This window comes from Halyomorpha halys, unplaced genomic scaffold (assembly GCF_000696795.3).
Source record: "Halyomorpha halys isolate HHAL.00 unplaced genomic scaffold, Hhal_1.1 Scaffold458.1, whole genome shotgun sequence".
NCBI lineage: Eukaryota > Metazoa > Arthropoda > Insecta > Hemiptera > Pentatomidae > Halyomorpha > Halyomorpha halys.
This window is the reverse complement of record NW_027113640.1, coordinates 361,547-380,643: the sequence shown is the minus strand read 5'-3', so window position 1 is coordinate 380,643 and position 19,097 is coordinate 361,547. Positions and strand designations below refer to the sequence as shown.

Below are 19,097 nucleotides of genomic sequence, written 5' to 3'. Positions count from 1 at the left end.
CGAATATTGAAATTATAAATGTAATTAATAAACAATGTATGTGTTGCATTTATTTAGGAGCACTTCCTCAAAATTCAATGTATTTACTTCTCATTAATAAAGTTTTTTTTTTGTTGTCAAATTAAAATGCTGTACTAAAGATACTCAGTCTATTTTAAGACTTAAACTTTTCTGGGTAAAATAGATGTTCCAATACAAAATTTTATTGTATATTTTTTTAGTTTACTCTGACAATCACCCTATACCAGAGTAACTTATTTAGGACTTACCTATGACAGAAGGTTGACATAGGGCCCACAAGTCAAGACAAAACGTAAAACGCTTAATTTCCGACTGAGACAATTATATTCTTTACTTCACAGACGTTCTAAATTATAGCTGTGACAGAAACTTAACGTATACAATTACTTACTAAAACCCATATGGACTTATGCTTGCCAAATTTATGGACCTATCTCATCTATATCCCTCATGCCATGCCTGGATAGAACATCTCATTTGCTGGTTGTAAAGTACATTTACAGATGCAAATAAAAAAAAATTAAAGAAAAAAAAAATTTTTAAAAATTACTTTTCTATTATATTATATTATTATATTTTTCCAAATGTATTTATATATAATTTATGTATACTGACCTTTGATAGAATGATCTTTAATCATTATCTGTACTACCTAATTATACATTATTAAAAAATATATATTTATTTCTGTAATTTTATTTCTTCCATCATGATTAACCAACTCTAAAAAAAAAAATTCATCAGCAAGATGATATTTATTATGACATGAAACCAATTAATTGTTGCTGTAGGTGTTTTTGTTTATTTAGGTATCTGGTTTCTATTTTGTACATTCACATTCAAAAGTTTTGTTGGTTTGATACGAAAATTGTCATTATTATTTGACTTATTAATTCATATACGATTGGATAATTACTTATGGCTTTTTAATATCATGTAGTATTCTCTATTTAAAATGTTTTAAGTAACTTATTATGCGAATAACATTGAGGTGGGTGTACTGTTATATTATTTCCCTGAACTACCTACTATACAACACTTATTTATACAGTAGAAATCATTGAAACATAAATAGGAATGGGAAAAACCAGATGTGAAAAAAATGATCGCTGGCAATGTTTAGGTGGCAATAGATTATTAAAACTTGTCTCATCTAATTCCTGAAATCTAGGTCACAACTATTCTCATGAAATAGATAAGAAGACGTCACCGCTAAGGAAGTAAAATAGTCCTAAAACATTTAATTTTTACTTTATATTTATGTTTCATTTATTATAGTTTGTTATAAATTATATTAAATTAATTTTAATACGAAAGGATCACTGGTCTCTCACTAATCATATATTTTAAAACAACTTTGATTAGTTTCCTACCCCCAATTTATTCATGGGGTTAGACTATGGTGTTAAATTATATAAGCTGTGATATATTATAGTTTTCTATCTTTTTTGTTTTAATTTTCATAGAAAATTTATTTTATCAGTTGAGTGAAACAACTGGCTTCTTACTAATTTAAACAATAAATGATATACACTTAACTTTTATTCAAGAAAACGGATTAATATTAAATTGAAAGCTAAATCAACTTAAGAAGCATTAGGCTTCTAATTTATCAAAAACAAAAACTGATGTTATTTTTAATTCTATTTCATGTTTTACTCCTATTTTATACCTAATGTAATACTTTCATGGATTTGGATAGATAGTGGATATTAAATGACCTTAGTTACATTCAACTAAGCTAAAAAGCTAGAAGTGTATAGATTTTGAAAAATGTGTTTAATTTCTGTCATACATAGTGTTCACTATGAAACAAACAATTTGTAAAATAATAATTTTTTTATGAAAGTTATAAAACTTGGTGTTGTTAACTCAGACCTAGATCCAGTTAAAAAAAGGCATATAATATTGTTGTTATCCTTTTTTTTTTTTAATTTTTACCTACATAAATTTAGTTTCTACCTGAACGAAACAAAAAAAAATTATTAGACATTTATTTCTATTTACAGTAAATTTTTACAATTGTGATTCGACCATGTGGCAACATCTACAGTGCCGAAATAATATACACAAATAATAAATCTAAAATGCTGTATTTTTTTAACACTTAATTATTTTAACTTTGTGGAGGTTTATAAGCTAAAAATATATCATTTGAAAATCATTCCAAAAAATACTACTAATGATTTAATTTTTAAAATTCTACTTTAAAAAACTAAAATCTTAGATAGAATTTATGTGTAATGCATGAAAACAATATAGAAAAAATAATATATAGAGTACTAAAAACTGTATAATATAATTGCAGCTAATGATAATAAATTAATAATAATTAAGCTAATAAATTCATAAAATAACGTATGTAAGAGCAAGATTTAGTGTGCTATCAGTGATGTGCGTAGACAATTTTAAAGGTCTATTTTGTTTTGATAATCTAACATATTATATCGAGTACTAACACCATAGCATCCGAGCTCATATTTTAATATTGACTCAAAACATTCTTTGTACACTATTATTAAGGCTTCCCAGCTTCAAGTGAAAATTGATTGTAATAAGTTTCGTGTGAGATTCGTGATCTTTGTAAGATTCTTGAAATTTTTAGAAAAATTTAATATTGATAGTAACACTTAAATATTCATATTTTTTAACAATATCTAAAACATATTTTATTTAATATTATTGAAGGTGATACAGATACAACCATGTGATTTTATTGCCTTTTATTTTGATATTTGATGAGTCTTCTACATAAACCAAATGAGGTGAATTTATCGACACAATGACCGTTTCGTCTTTTCTATGAGCAATTTTAGTACAGCCAACAAAGAATTTTCCGAGGAAAAAAACAGAGAAGTTAAAAAAAAAAAATAACGTATTTTTTTTTTCAATTTTATCTAGAAAACTGATCATATCTTGAAGCTCAGAACAGTTTAGAAAATTAAAGAAAAGACATGTGCATTTTATTTTTATTTTTTGGCGTCCCTGGGATGCCGCTAAAAATATATCATTTGAAAATCATTCCAAAAAATATTACTAATAATTTAACTATCGGCCCTCGGTGAAAAATCCTTTCTAATTGTTCGGTTTGACCTAGGTCTATATCTGGCATTTTTAAAATAGTTTCTTTCTTTAAGCTCAGCCGTAAAGTTAGAAAGGAGTTTTTAACGGAGAGAACCGAAAAGTGACTTTTTATTTTTTCTCTACTTTAGTTTTTCGAATGTAATGTTTTATATTTTAAATAAAAAAATATATATTTCCGTAATTTTGATTTTTTTTTTTATTTCTTGGTGAGGCTAACCTGAAATTCGTAAACAACAAAGGAAAATTATTTAAAATCATTGAGGAAAATACTTAATTTTTTTTTCTGAAGACACCATTTTTTAACCTTATATAAACATGACTATTTGTTATGACGCCACTTTAGAAAATTATTTCAGTTACTGTGAGATTTTTCTAGAGGTGTCTGGTACTTTTTTATGGTAAGAAATTAAAAGAGAATCGTCATCAAAAAATATTCATTGTTACTAGTAAATAATTTTTGAATCTCACTTTTGTAGACATTAAATCTCACAGGGTCTAATAACCTATATATAAAAGTGAAAAGAATATTATTAAACAATTGACGATACTTAAGATTTATATGAAAAGTAATTTATCAACTATAAAAAAAGAAAATAAATTATTCTAAGTAAGCGAATTTTATTTCACAGCAGGGTGGAAATGAATATGCATATAATCTCTTTTAGTTTGATTTCTTATGTTTAAAAAAAAAATAATTAAATACAAAAAAATATGTACAGTTAAATTTCTCATTAATATTATGAATTATATCATAACATACAGTATATTCTGATTATAACATCATATATGTTTCGATAAATTGATGCTAAGAAGAAATAGTATCACCTTATTAGCTCAACTATCAACGCCCCCTGAAGTTAATGGAATGGTTGCTGGTATCTTAGTTGTTTGTGTGTGGAATGGACATTCTCACAACATGCATCTGCTATTGGATGGTTGTTACTATGTTGGCATATAGATGATAGGTGAAGGCGAGTCAATCTTGTATGTTTGATCCTGAACCGAACCTTTACACAGTGTTATAGAGCCACTATAGAATTTAATCAACGTATAGACCATCGAAGGGTTATATTGCATCAACTATTCCTCCTGAACGGGATGCACAATCAATATATGATCCACTTAGAAGACGTTGGGTCTAAGGATCATGCAAAAAGAGTACGGTTGTACGCACTCTTTCGATTAACCCATAATGCACAGATTCACTCAAAACCAGCTTCAATGGAGAATGTTCCATTTTGTTCTTACAAACAAATGGTTTCTTGAACAAATTCACCTAAGCGCATGTGCAGTAAAGACAAAAGACTAGTTTTTAATATTTCGTGATAGAACATTGCCATGTGATAGTGTTGTCCTGAAGGCAACCAACAACTATTCCGGACTTTAAAAAACTCTGTTTGTAATGACATGTGATACGTTTCGTTGAGTTGTTTGCATATTGTGAAAAAAAAATCTAATTATTTTTTAAAGTATCTGTGTTGTATTATATATAATTTTTATTATATAATTCTTAGCTACCTACTTATGTTAAAAAAAAGAGATGTGGAGATGCGAAATATTGTACTTCCAGGGTCCTATTTCATAATGAAAACTAATGCTATTGGTTCATAAATACACCTATAGAAAAAAAAGTAGTATTAAGACTAATACTTATTTTTTCATAATAGGGATGACTATCAGTGATATTACAGCAGTTATGAAGAACTAAAGTACAAGTTACATAATAGTAAATAGTTAAATAGTTTGTTTATATGGTGGTAATAGTGTGGATTAATTAAAAATTAAAAGTTTTAAAAATTAATGATTTTTTAAAAAATAGGGTATGTTTGACTTATAATTAATGACCTAGGCAGAATAGCCTGCAAAACAATTTTTAAATTTTGATGTGAGATGAGAATTTATATTTGAAAATTGTCCTTGAGGATGGCCCAAATGGCCGAAACGTTGGGCTATTGATATAATAAAAAGTGTTGAGACTATACAAGGACACAATTTGATTTATTTAATAAGTACAAGTTACTATTATACAAGTCAGTGTAATTGTATTATATTAAATCTACATAAATATTATTATTAGTATGTAGTTTATTATGAAATAGGGCCCTGATATTATTATTAAACGTATTATTCATAGGTTATGATGGGTATATTCATTTCATGATTAAAATATTATATATTATTTTTTTGTTTGAGAGTAGTTACTTCAAAGTAAATTTCAAATGCCTTTAATAAAGTATCTTTATTCCTCTCCAATGTTCTGGCCCGCAGGCAATTATCAAAATTATTAGAATTAAGGATCTCCTTGAGTTTATGAGTTTAAGAAAAATCTTGAAGCCGACTCTTAAACATTTACTTCGTTTACTTAACTATTACACAAAAAAAGAAAGTTTTTATCTCAGAAAGTACTCACAAGAAATAGGATATTCTTGGGAGCAATTTCAGAGCAATATTATTCTGATTAAAGGTCGATTGAGAGTGAAACATTCTGAGGTTGCAGGCACCATTGACCAGAATATCGTGGTTTAAGCTAATATTCGTAAAGTTTAATGCATTAAAAAAAATAAATAAATCAATGTTTATTCTAAAGAAATCTCGTAAAATTTTGGTAGTCAGAAAAAGTATATGTTATTTCATACAAATCTTGTAGTATATACATCTTATATTGTTTTAGCATGCCATTGAGGCTGTTTTTTTCATAAAAATTAGGATATAAAATTATTTTCATTGTATCAATTTAAATAACGAGTAGCAATGAAATAATAAAAGAGAAGCTGCTCTAATAGTTCATTGGTTCAATGTTTTATTATATTATTGATAAATTGTTATATCTTTTAGTTTGACATTCCATAATTTGATTTAATTACACCAGTTTATTGTAATATTAAATCTTATTTTCTCTATTATTTGTAGATTAGAAACAGTTAGGGATAGCAAAGGTAAGTAATAATTAAATATATAGTTCAATCTATATTAACGATCATACAAAATAAAAACATAACTTTGGTAAACTTACAAGAGTAAGTAGCTAACAATAAATATACACAATGTGGAGGTAAAGCTAGGTCGGATATCACATCATTTGGGGCCTAAGTAGTCGTTGCCTTAGTGGTGACCGTGTCCTCCGCCGTGACCACCGTGACCTCCGTGACCGCCCTCTTCGTGGTGACCGTAGACTGCTGGGTGTGTAGCGTGACCTGTCCTCTTCACGACTGCGTTGAAGCCGTTCTTGTGGTCAGCTTCGTAGTGAACCTCCCTCAGGGTGCCGTCGGCTTCCTTCAAGGTGTAGAATCCCTTCACTTTGTCGCCTTCCCTGGCTTCTTGCTGGCTCTTGACGTCTCCGGTATGAGGGTCATGTACTTTGTATTCGAACTGATAGTGAGGAGCAGCCTACGACAAAAAACTAATATTAATATCTAAGTCTTAATCTAATATAATTAAAACCTGAAATATCTTACATAGTAGTCGACATGATCTCCACCATGACCTCCATGACCACCACCGTGACCACCTCCATGACCTCCTAGGTGACCACCATCTCCATGTCCACCATCGTGACCTCCATGTCCGCCGTCGTGACCACCCAATCCACCATGAGCTCCGTGGCCGCCTCCTCCATGTCCTCCCAGCCCGAATCCATGTCCTCCATGACCGCCGCCAAGGCCTCCATGTCCTGCTCCAAATCCACCATGTCCTCCATGACCACCGAATCCTCCGTCATGCCCGCCGCCATGTCCATGATCTGGGTAACATGCTGCTACGGTGAGCACTGCCGCCACTATACACAACTGCAACATTTCGTAATAAATGTTTTAATGAACATATTCATTGTGGATTCAACTTACACTTAAGGGCAGTGTGACCGTTTTAGAAGATCGAACTTAGCTTACTACTTTCAAGTTTTTATACATTGAATAGCATGGATAAATTCATCATAATTATTTAATAACTTTTTTGTTAACATTACCCTAATTTTTATTTGTTAATTACCATAAAAGTCATATTTTTTTACAGTATGATTCTTAGTAAAAATAGAAATTTTTAATACGCGGAAGGGCCTGAGTCTGAGAAAAATGTACAGAAAGATAAAAATATGTCACTTTTTAGTAAACGCAGAGTAAGGGGATCCTAATTATGGAGCTAATTCTTTTTTGAATAATATTAGTCGATAAACTATTCTAAAAGATTTACTCATTGACCGTTTAATAAATAAAATAATTCATTTTATTCATCAATACTGTTTAGCATGGAAGTCATCAATTTGTTAATTTACTGAGCATAACCTTTAACTTTAAAATAAAATTATGATTTACTTTGAGGGGACAGAAATAATAAGACAAGTCTTATTATAATATTTTCCGAAAATACTCGAGCTTTAATATTTATTTGAAAATACCACCCGACCTTTTATTTTATTACTACCAATGTTCTCAATTCCAGAAAATAGTGAATTAAAATCAACAGGGAAGCAAATGAAGATGACTTTGAATTGTTGAAGTACATTATCGGTAAATCCTAAATCAGTTATTGTTGTATCCCATATTGTTTAGAAATTAAAAAACCATTTGATTACCTTCATGCTAATTAAAAAGTCAGATTCAGGGATATAGTCTCCATTAAATAAATTTAATTTCCACTTCCGTCTTAGTCCTTAGGTTGCAACTTAATAAGACATTATTATTTAAAACATTGTGATAAAATATCTACGACTGTTTTCAATACCATTTGAGGTTTATTAGAAGTTGGACTCCTGTAACATAAGGAAGAACTGAAAAGCGGATTTCACCTTTTGCTGAGTTATAAGAAACGTCAGCGTTCATAGTATTGACTGCAGCTCAAGAACGAAGCTATATGCAGTTATTTATTTAATTATTGTTTCATTTAATATGCAATATCGTTTCGTTTGTACTTATGGATGCATTTAATTTTTAAATAATCGGTGGGGACAGAGCATTCCTTGGATTGGTATGAAAATCCTTTATAAATAATTCTAGCTGACTCATGGATTCCAGAAGTTAATCACGCTTTGCACGGAGGTTGCACCATGCTAGCACGTAGGTAGCGCTTTCTCATGGTGTCTTTTGCTGGCTGGAGAAATTACAGCGCTCTTGCAGCAAGATCAAGACGTGTTATGCGACAACCTATACACGTATCCAATCAGGAGGAAAATCGCCTCTAGTACCGTGAACCCCTGGCTCAATGGTACCGGCAAGTGTTTAAAAAGGTTATTGTTACATTCAATTATCTCTGCAAAGCATTAAAACGAACAGCCATTCAAAGATGAAATTAGGCCGTGTTTCACTCTTGAAAAAAAAAAATACTTAAAATCGTCCATTACAGTGCAATATTCTTTTTTTTTTCAATACAATCGATTCCTTTTTCAAATATTATTTAAGTATCTACAAATAATCCTTTTTGAACATATTTGTATATATGGATCTAAATATTCGCAAACTAACGTAAATGTACGACATTACAGCAAACGTCTGAATGGTGTATTTATTGTTACTAGTACAAGCATTTGCAACCGATGCACTTAATGTCGATTTTTGGGCACAAGTCAATCGGAACTTGAGATACAAAAACACTGCTTGATATTTTTTGAGAGCTTCCAATTGACAGAAATGCGTAATCTCTGTGTTTAAAATAATTTTCCTGACTTTTGTACTTAAGTCTTTATATTTATATATTATACGAATTGAGCGTAAATAAACTTTACGACAGATATAAATTTATCGATACATGTCAAGGTAATGTAATTAACATGTGTCTAATAAAAATACTAGAAAAAAAAATAGAATGTAATTGTTAAATTTTACCATCTTTCAGAATTTTTATTATTTTTTAACATTTTTCCGATATTTTCTTATATTTTGATTTTTTTTTTAAATACAAAACTTTTAATCAAATTTATTAACCGATAGGAGTTGGTCGTCTGTCATGCTGGTTCCTCTTGAACCTGCAAGCGTTTAGAACCGGCATTTGGTGCTTTGTTTACCGAACGATCGTTGATGTTTTAGACTTGCAATTGACAACAATGGAGCAATAAAAATAAATTTTAAAAATGTTAATTTTTGTTATTGCTATAAATAAATAAATTCGGATCAATAGTATGCCAGAACTAAATTGCGTTCAAGCCTTAGTCGGTTTGATCTTGCCCTGTGGTATTTAAATAGTATTGTATGATAAATGGTGAATTTACAGCCACTAGGCCATTTGGAATTAGATAAAAAAAATGTATCAATTTTGAAAATAGGTGCAACTTTTTCAAAAAAATTGCAAGTTAATTGGAAATGGTGATTTAGACTTAAACTGTAATTAAAAAAAATGCTCAAAATTTTAAGGGTAGTATTCCCATAATTCTCAGGAATGTTACCATTAGTTTAGGCTCACAGTTAAAGTAAGATAGACTGACACAAAACAAGTCCGTAGTTTTCTACCCTCTTCTTTGTTTTATCCTTTGACGCATAAGAAATTGGAGTGGAAGATTGCTGAGAAACACACAGATTTATCGAAAAACAATATTTTCGCGCAATTACTTCGTTTCCATCTATAATTTACATTGTAAAGAATATTTTAACTGCTTTGTTCGTTGAAGTGAGAGGCTTCTAAGATACCATTCAACTATCAAATACTAGTTTTAAAATTAAAATTTTTAGAACTCGAAAATGTATGACCAGCGATGATTATCAAAAAAAGCAAAGTATGTTTTTTTTGGAGACCATCTTAAATTTGAAATGAAAACTTGTTTGAACCTAAATCAAGATGTCATGCACTTTAAAAAAATCCACTGTTGTAACTTCAAATTTAAACTTCTAAAAACTTCAATTTGTTTTCTTATCAAGTCCTGAAATTTTGATATCCTGAGAACACTAGACAAGCTTATACCCTAGAACTGCTATCACTGATACTACCTTGATGGAGCACATGTTGATGGTTGGAAGGTGAGTCTCGCTCTACTGTCCTCCACTGTCACCGGCTGGTATATATATTGCTACTAGCTGCGTAACGCATGCATACTACACACCGCATAACCCGCCATTGAGAACCGTGACGCCCCCATCGTCGCCTGCTTAACCTTTCTCAAGCCCCTAAATGTTTGCCATACCGACATGATTCGGCCGTTTTCCCTCCGTCCTCAAGGATAATTAAACTGCATATGACACGCTGCGCCTAAGACAGTCCCTGACGTAGGAAGGCATTATTACTGAATGGAAAAAGATTTGTCAAGCTCTGTGGAACAATAGATGTAAATCGGGAAAAGATTCCACGCTATATACAGTTAGTTTCATCTATATTAAAAGTGCAGAGAGCTTATTGTTATTTTCAATTGTCGTCTGTGATCTATGTCGAGCCATCGGAGTTTATTTTAGGGAGTCCATGAATACCAATGCTATTCGATCATAAATTCATTGGCGCCAACGGAGCATATGCAGTTTTTGTTTAAAATGATATATGCGACCTTGAGAACGTAGCATTCCATCTAGCATATAAAAATCAATGTTTGTTCGTATTTTATGAACTTTCATATCGTTCATCCGATTTTGATGGGGCTTTTCGCTAAATGTTCAGGATATTCTGATTTCTCCAATAAAAAAAAAAGGTTATTAACAAAACTAAGCAATTTTTGTGCAAAGCTCAGAAAGTATAAATTTTATTCAATGTTATTATACGCCAATAATTTGTTTTCTTTCTGAATAATGAGAAACAAATATTGCTGCTTCTATTAAAAATAGTTGGAGATCAAGCCAACAATCAACAAATCGTATTCGTTATCTGAAACCACTAAAAACCATTTTGCAAAAAAATTTCACTGTGATTTATTTGGAGATAAAATACTCATTGTTTTCTACCGTTAATTATTGTTCGTTTAATCGTTCATAACACCTCTACATTTCTACATTTTGACAACGGTCGGAAAGCTGAATTTTTGCTTTTTTTTTATCTATGTTATTACAAATTAGATTTAAGACCGTTATAAGAGATAAATTTTGGTTTCAAATTAAAAAAAATTTTAATGTTTCATTTTATATCTGTGACCTTTGGTGCAGATTATAGAGCCCTGAACCACTCCCAAGTTTTTTTTTCTTGTTTTCGGAGTTCTATATTGCCTAAGCATGGTTGGGGGTCAAAGTTCTTCATTTTGAGGGTCCCCCAATCAATGAAAAAAGTCAACTTCCCAGGCCGGATTCGAACCGGCACGGCCAATAGAGATTAAATTGGTAAGAGTGGGTCTTAACCAAAGAGCTACCAGGCCCTTGTTGGAGTTTTTTTTTAAGAAAAGAAATTTTTTTTTTACCATATATTTTTATTATATAATGTTATTTACCGCTATAGACTAAAAAGATGTAATAAGCAATTAATTAAATCATTAATCCAATGTGTAGATAACTGAATATGTTAATTTATATTAAAATTTCAATTGTATTCAATAAATCTACCTACATCCCTAAATCCAGCAATTGAGAAGCACCGCCGGGTCTGCTAGTTGTAAATAAAATAGGCCATTTAAGTAAAAGATGAATTTTACCAAACCAAAAACCGAACCATTTTTTTAATGGTGTGGATAAGAGAATCATTGAAAGTTTAGTACAAGAGCCCAAGAGGAGAAAAAAGGGAGTTATCTCACCCCAATTTTTGATTACTTTAATTAAAACTATGTATAATTACTAGTCAAAATTCATGAGTCTGCCAAGTATAGGTTGGGGGAATAAAAAATGGCGGCTGTTTCAAAAGTACCAATAAATCTAAAAGAATATTATTTAAAGAAGAGTAAATTTGCTGAAATATTAGCCCTAATAGAGCTATTTACGTCCATTAGTTTTCGAGATATACCTTTTTAAAAAGCAACATTTCATAAAAATACATTTTGTGAATTTATTTTGTCAAATATCATAAAAACTACTACTCTTACATAGATAAACTAACTATTTATTATTAATTTTAACTATTTTGTAGTAAATTTAACTAGCTTTAATTTGAGCGCTGGCAGACATCTGTACATCCAATGAATGAAGTTTTTCATAAATCAAACTTATTGTCTGAACAACTATAAATCAATTTATTTTAGCAAATATCATGAAAACTACTATTCCTACGAAGGTAAAGGTCATAAACTTGTTTATAGTTCATTAAACTAGCTTTAATTTGAGTGCTAATAGACATCTGAACGTCACATAGTTCCTGAGATATAGATTTCTCAAAATTAACTAACTACTAATCTTTCAGTATATTTTAAGAAATTTTGCTTTTTAAAAAGCTATATCTCGAAAACTAACGGACGTAAATAGCTCTATTAGGGCTAATATTTCAGTAAATTTACTCTTCTTTAAATAATAATATTTTAGATTTATTGGTACTTTTTAAGATATAGAGCTCCGACTGAAAAATTAAGGTTTTTTTAAGGTTTTGAAACAGCCGCCATTTTTTATTCTCCCAACCTATGCTTGGCAGACTCGTCAATTTTGACTAGTAATTATATCTAGTTTTCATTATAGTAATCAAAAATTGGGGTGAGATAACTGCCTTTTTTTCTTCCCGGCTCTTGTACTAGTTTGGGTGTGGGTAATCACAAACGATTGGCGGGCCCATATCAAATTTATTTTGCAGCTAGGGCCAATGAGGACGGGAATCGAAACTACATTCGCCTGTTTCTCAGGATAACGCAAGAGATTCTTAACATCAAATAATTACATATATATTAATGAAACAAAACTTCTTTTGTTTTGTATAAAAATGTGTGGTATTAAAATGCAAAGTTATTAAAAAAAATTTAATTTGTATTTCTTCCGTTATGAAAACGACTCAACTACTAGATCATGGCTTATGAAAAGAATCAGTCTGCAAGTATCACAAGATATAGCATAGATACATTAGTGCAATTAGGCACTAAAATAAATAAATATTTACGCTTTTATAGAATCACGATTTTAATTTATTCGATCCTGTATTTTTCTTCGATCCTTTTTTTTATGTTGGTTACAAAATATTGTAGTTTTTAATTATTGATAATTAACTTTTTTTACAATTTTTAAGTATAGTTTTTTACAAGTTTTACAAAATAATTGATAAAAAGGTTAAAAAGCAAAATGTGGTTAAGAAATAAACATGATGAAAAGTGCGGAAGAAAATGTAAATGATGATTAATGGATTTAACATAATAAAATATGTAATTAATGCCTAAAAAAATAAAAACAATTTAAATCAACATAATGAAATTTATGATCTAAATTTATACATTTTTAGCCCTGATGAAGGCCAAAAATTTTGATCAAAACGTCAGCGCAAAAAATAAGTCTTTGTTTATTTGCTAACCGCTCCCTCGACCATTTCCTCTTATTAATCTACGGTATTAGCATCTCATTATGAAAATTATTTATAACCGATCAGTGAAGCTCAGAAAGATTATATTACTTTTTAGTTTATTGCATTTTCTTCGTTTTATTGACTTCCCTAACTCTCATTAATGATATTTCTCATTCTTGTCAGAGTTCATTGCCCAATGAAATTCCATCACAATCGACCTCGGATCTAATCCAATGACTGCGCATGTAAATTAAATCTAGTCATTCTTATATACATTTCTTTGCTTCAGCTTTCCGTCCTATGATACTTACGTATCGAAAAATTATTTCTGTTTGATAATAATGAAAATGTACCTAATATATAATAAATACATGATCTGATTTACAAATCTGAGAAACAATTCTAGAACTCGTATAACTATTCACCCAACTTTTTGAAACTATTTTAATTTACAACAAACGTCTTGTTTACATGGCCATCTTCATCTCTTTCTAGACTTTCAAGATTTTATAAGAACCTTTTTAACTATCCAAATATTTAGTGTAATCGATGTGAGAGTAACTTATTCATCCACTCGCCCCATAGGTACAAATGGCATTGATCCATGGCTTTTGGGTATTCCGTTTTTGTTTTGTTTTTCAGTCATTCAGCATCCTCTGAATACTAGCGAAGAGGAATTCTTGCGAGTGAAATTCTTTAAGTTTCCGATAATTTGTTTAGCCATGATTTGTGAATTTGTAGTATGTCGTAAATGCGGACCTACTTCACTAATCTTTAGTGAATTTGTATAAATATGTACTTCAAACAAAATATTATTATATTAGCTTATTTCAACTATGTGCTATAAATAGGAATACTCTGAGGTTGTAGTATAAACGGAGCAGGAAGGGGATGTCTGGCTGCATTGTGAAGGCAAGCGGTTCAGTTTCTCCTAAATCGAAAATTCCAGACACCATTATTCCTCAGCACTAACTCTCTAACATGACTAGACCTCGTACTTGTCTGGAAAAGATTTTTTTTTTAAAAATTATAATCAAGAATGACTTAATAGTTCATGAAATGTTTTTCTCATAAAAGAATATTCACATACTTCAGAAATGACTTGTTATTTATGAAGATTGCTTTTCTCGTGTTGGAATTTCTTATTGCAGATTATTAATTTACTGTAAGTACAAATATATGTGTTAATATAAATTATAGGATTATACAACAGTAAAACCAATATATTGAGTCGACGTTTCGCTATCACGACTTGTTCGCATACCTTTGTTTTGTTTTTTAATGTTTTTTTTTTAAAGAATATTTTAACTACAATGTACCCTAAAATTTACATAATACAGATTAAGATCAAAAAATACAATTTTTTTAATAACTGTGTGTTCTAGATAGCTATAATATACTAAGATTAACTGGTACAAGGTTTGTAGCAGAACTTTGGTTAGTGTGTCGTTTCTTTTTCACATCCTTACCGTTTTTCTGGCCGACACTCAGTCATTTTTTTTATTTTTTAGTATTCCAAATAAATAAATTGATAAAATGTATAACAAAAATAAACAGATTAATAAACTAAAAGCAAAAATAAACCATTAGAATATGGAAAACCCAAAATACGCATGTAACCCATTAGGCCGAGCTGAAGTGGCTCTATCCATCCTTCCGATGCCAGTATTTCCTAGCTTCCTTTCTATTAAAAGTAATTAGTATTCAGCGCTCCTCCTATATCCTAGAAAACCTTTAATTCAAATTCACAATCCATTCCCGTATTACCTACTTCCCTTTATCTGACATCTACCCTCAACCTCTCCAAACTGCTGCGTTTGATAAATCATTTTTTACCCCAGCTCCATATCACTGGAACTCCATTCCTTCTAAAATAATTCATGTACCAACCCTTTCCTCCTTTAAAACCCGTATATTTAATTACCTTTTATTTTACCAATCTAATCCGATATTATAATAGTACAGATGTAACTACATTTTTGTTTGGTTTTTATGTATTTTGTTAGTTTTTAATTTATTTTTAGCTCTGTATCTTAAATTATTTATATGAAATTTTAGTGTTAGTTATAATTAAGTTTGGCCACACTGTTTTGGCCAATATATGTTGTAAAATTAAAATTACCTTATAATAGTTCTAGAGGGACCTAGTCCCAGAATAATTAATTATTTTTCATTTTATTTCAACCAAAAAAAAAAAAATTGTCTTACTCGATTTCAAACTAAGTTCTGCTACAAACCTTGTACAAATTTGTTCTAGTGAAATCATAACTATGTAGAACACAGAGTTATTAAACAATTGTAAGTAACGTTTATATTTATTAATGTTAATTTGTATTTCTATAATTGTGTTCAGTAACTAATTAATTCTTTGAAACAGATTTTAATAAATTTTATCTCTTTAAATTTCAAACAAGATTTAATAACATTTCAAAGGACCAACGTTTCGGCCATCTTCAAGGACAATTTTAACTATAAATTTACACCTTACATCCAACTATTAAAATTTTTTTCAGCTATTCTGCCCTGGTCTAATAATTTTCGTCAAATATTTTTTTTTTTTAAATCGTTTTCAACTTTCACTGTAGGGGTTTGCTATGAGAACAATGAAGTCTCGAAACAAGGCGCATCTATTCAATTGTTTTATTGTTGGCTGATCTTCAAGAACCTCAACCATATATTTTAGATAGACTGTCAAGAAAAAAAATTGTGTGTGTGTCTTATATTCCCAACCAATATTATTTTGGAAAGCCCATGAGGATTATTGTTATATTATGAAAATCATTAGAAATTTAATTTAGTTATTGTAATATTCAAATTTTAGTTAAGAATAAGAGATATCTATAACTAACAATGAAAAAGCGTGCATAGCTAAATTTAAAAAAAAATGTGAACCAATATAAATAAATAATAATATAGCCAAATTATTAATATTAGGAGGATGATGTATTGTTATGAATCAATAAAAGAACTATAACTATAAATAATCGATGTTTATTTTGTAGAAAAATTGTCAATTATTACTTGGAATAATCATTAGAGAGTCCGGTAGCTAAGTTCGAGAAAAATGCTAATAAAAAATGACAATTCAATTATTTAAATCTGAATTTATGAAATACACATAACAAAATGTTTATAGGTATTAACATATTTTTTATTAAGTAGTTTTATATATCCAAGGCTCTAATTTACAATATTTTTGCTTTTATTTATTATTATTAATTCCTTCTGGGTTTTAGAAGCATTCTTGATTCATTCTTTGATTTTTATTAATTTTACATTAATAAAATATTCCTTTTAATTTCGGACTTTCCTACTATCTTAAGGTGTTCATTATAAAAATAATTACAAAATTCTATTTATTAATCATCTTCGACTATTTTTCAAGATAGTTAATAATCTTTAAATGTTTTTTAAATTTATTTATTGTCATTTCCTACTGAATTTACATAAAAATACATCTAGTAAATTCAATGTTGGATTATAATGGTATGATACAGCCTTGTAGAGAAACTAGCCTTTGGTACCACTCTAATAACATTTCTACAATACATTGGAAGGTCTTGAGTCCAACTTCTTTTTGATCGCTTCGGAGAATTGTCAGGAATAAAAGAGGAAGGTTAGAAACTAGTGGGTTTGGGTGGTTAGGGAGTTTATAATGGAAGGATTGATATCTGGTTCGTGCTAGATCGGATACATATTCAAACATATAGGTCTTTATGGATGATTTTATTTGTGTAAAAGTAAGGAGCATTGAGGATTTTACGAAGGAATTTGGATTGAAGGATTGGAATAAACTTTAAATGTAAAATACGTATATACAATAATAAATATTTTTTGTTTCTCAGATTCTCAATTCATTTATTATTAAAGCAATAATAGTTTTGATAGAATCTGCATTGAAGTCCTCTTAGGAAGTCGAAGGAAGTTGGCAAGCCTAGGGACACTGACCATCTCCGTACTGCTCACGTTAAAGGAATGCCAAGGACGCCTGAGAAATGAACTTTAAATGAAGGAAGAAATCAACAATCAACTCTCTTCAAATTACATCCGACCGACAAGATCAACGAACTGAACAATTTTATTAGTGAAATCTCCATGGCTTTATCAGACAACAGTACCTTTGTACCGCACAAAATTTTTGAATAGCGAAACTAATCTGCGTGAAAAACATTCCATGCCAAATAGAATCGTCAGGGTCAATAGTGGTCCTAGAAAGGTAAATCCATGTCACAGCCAAGGTTTTCGAGAAATGCTTTGAACTAAATCTCTTACAATTTATTTGTCAAACATAAGTTACATATATTTTTTTCTATCAGTCAAATCTCTTAAAATATATGTTTATATGTTACTTACATTATACTTTTGGTAGTAAATGTTGACTTTGAAACGTGTTCCACTTTTTCAATTTGTGAATTGAAATTTAATTTTGTTATACTTTATCATGTTATTTACTTGAAAAAATGAACTGATTGAATATTTTTATTTTATGAGGAATAACATTCAACTTTTGTTTTATTTTATCCAACTGATAAATATATATAATAAGTTAAATATTATTATTTAACTTTAGTTTGTTACCCTAGGTAACTTGGTACCCAGTTTTATATACAACTAGTTATAGGAAGGTCTGTAAAAGTATTTTAAGACAAAAAACGGCCGAAATTAATTAATTACATTGCACAAAACTTTGAAGTTCTGACTAAGTACAGTGAAACCATTCAATACAGGACGGTCATGGTGACTAATTCTTTGTCCTTTAATAAGTAGTGGTGTCCTTAATATAGAGGTTAAAAAACTAAAAGGTATAAAAACATAACATAAAATGGTAAGAAAACACATAAGCAAAGATATATATGTAACAAAAAAGGACTAAACCTGTCATTTGTTAAAATCAAACTCTATGGTCTAATAGCATTTAAAATTGTCTAATAGTATTTAAAAGTATTTTAATACTATTACAAATATAAAATTGAGTTCTCCCTCGAAGAAAAAAATCCTTATCAAGAGTGTTCGAAGAAACCATTTAATAAAACAATCATGTCAGTTTCAACATATTCTAATGATTGTAAAAGGTTTAACTATCTCGGAAATTTTATGATTTTTATATCATCTCCACCCTTATATTTCTCCAATTTTATATTTCTTTATCCGTGTCTGTTTATTTCTCTAAATGATACGTGATGCAGAGCTTCTCAATTATTTACTCAATTATCATATACTTTAATTTTTTTACTTGGATTAAAAAACTTCCCTCTCTATTTATGAATTATTTCTGATCAACATTTGTTAGTGACTTTCAGAAGGTTCTACGATTAAATATCACACATTAGTTTTCCCACTCTTTGTTAATTAAAGTTATAAATATCTTACTAAATCTAAATTTAGGTAGATTATACTTTAAAAATGACTACTGATACGAAAATAAATGTGCTAATTTAGAACTTTCTTATGAATGATGCTTGTTAAATAGTGAACAAATTACTATTTTTCATTACTAAGTTACAGCCTTAGTCAGCTGTTACTTCTATGACTGAGGAGATCAGCTGATCGCATGTATATAAAGAGATGTACCGAACCTAATAAAGATAGTATGTTACAGCAGTTCACACGTGTTACATCTTATTCCTTCTTCTTGGCACGCTATAGCAGAATTCAAGACAAATTCACCGAGATGTTTGAGAAGATCGAAG

The 19,097-nt window shown here is 29.7% G+C and overlaps 2 protein-coding genes across 2 annotated transcripts in view; one reads left to right on the top strand and one right to left on the bottom strand.

The window, feature by feature from the left end:
• Positions 1 to 19,097, top strand: part of Lmpt (Limpet) — a gene marked incomplete at its 5' end in the record, with an annotated part of 767,445 nt that overhangs the window by 453,937 nt on the left and 294,411 nt on the right.
• Positions 6,060 to 10,057, bottom strand: LOC106683007 (adult-specific cuticular protein ACP-20). The gene is made up of 3 exons (XM_014424208.2): positions 10,017 to 10,057; positions 6,561 to 6,890; positions 6,060 to 6,492 (listed from the first exon to the last, which is right to left on the bottom strand). Exons 1-3 carry the CDS (start codon positions 10,029 to 10,031, stop codon positions 6,208 to 6,210), a joined length of 630 nt encoding a protein of 209 aa, XP_014279694.1. The 5' UTR covers positions 10,032 to 10,057; the 3' UTR covers positions 6,060 to 6,207.

Bases quoted from the DNA above. Each gene is read 5' to 3' on its own strand.
- LOC106683007 (XM_014424208.2), bottom strand. The intron at 6,493-6,560 runs GTAAGATATTTC...TTTTTGTCGTAG, and splicing joins GAGATCATGTCGACTACTAT to GCTGCTCCTCACTATCAGTT.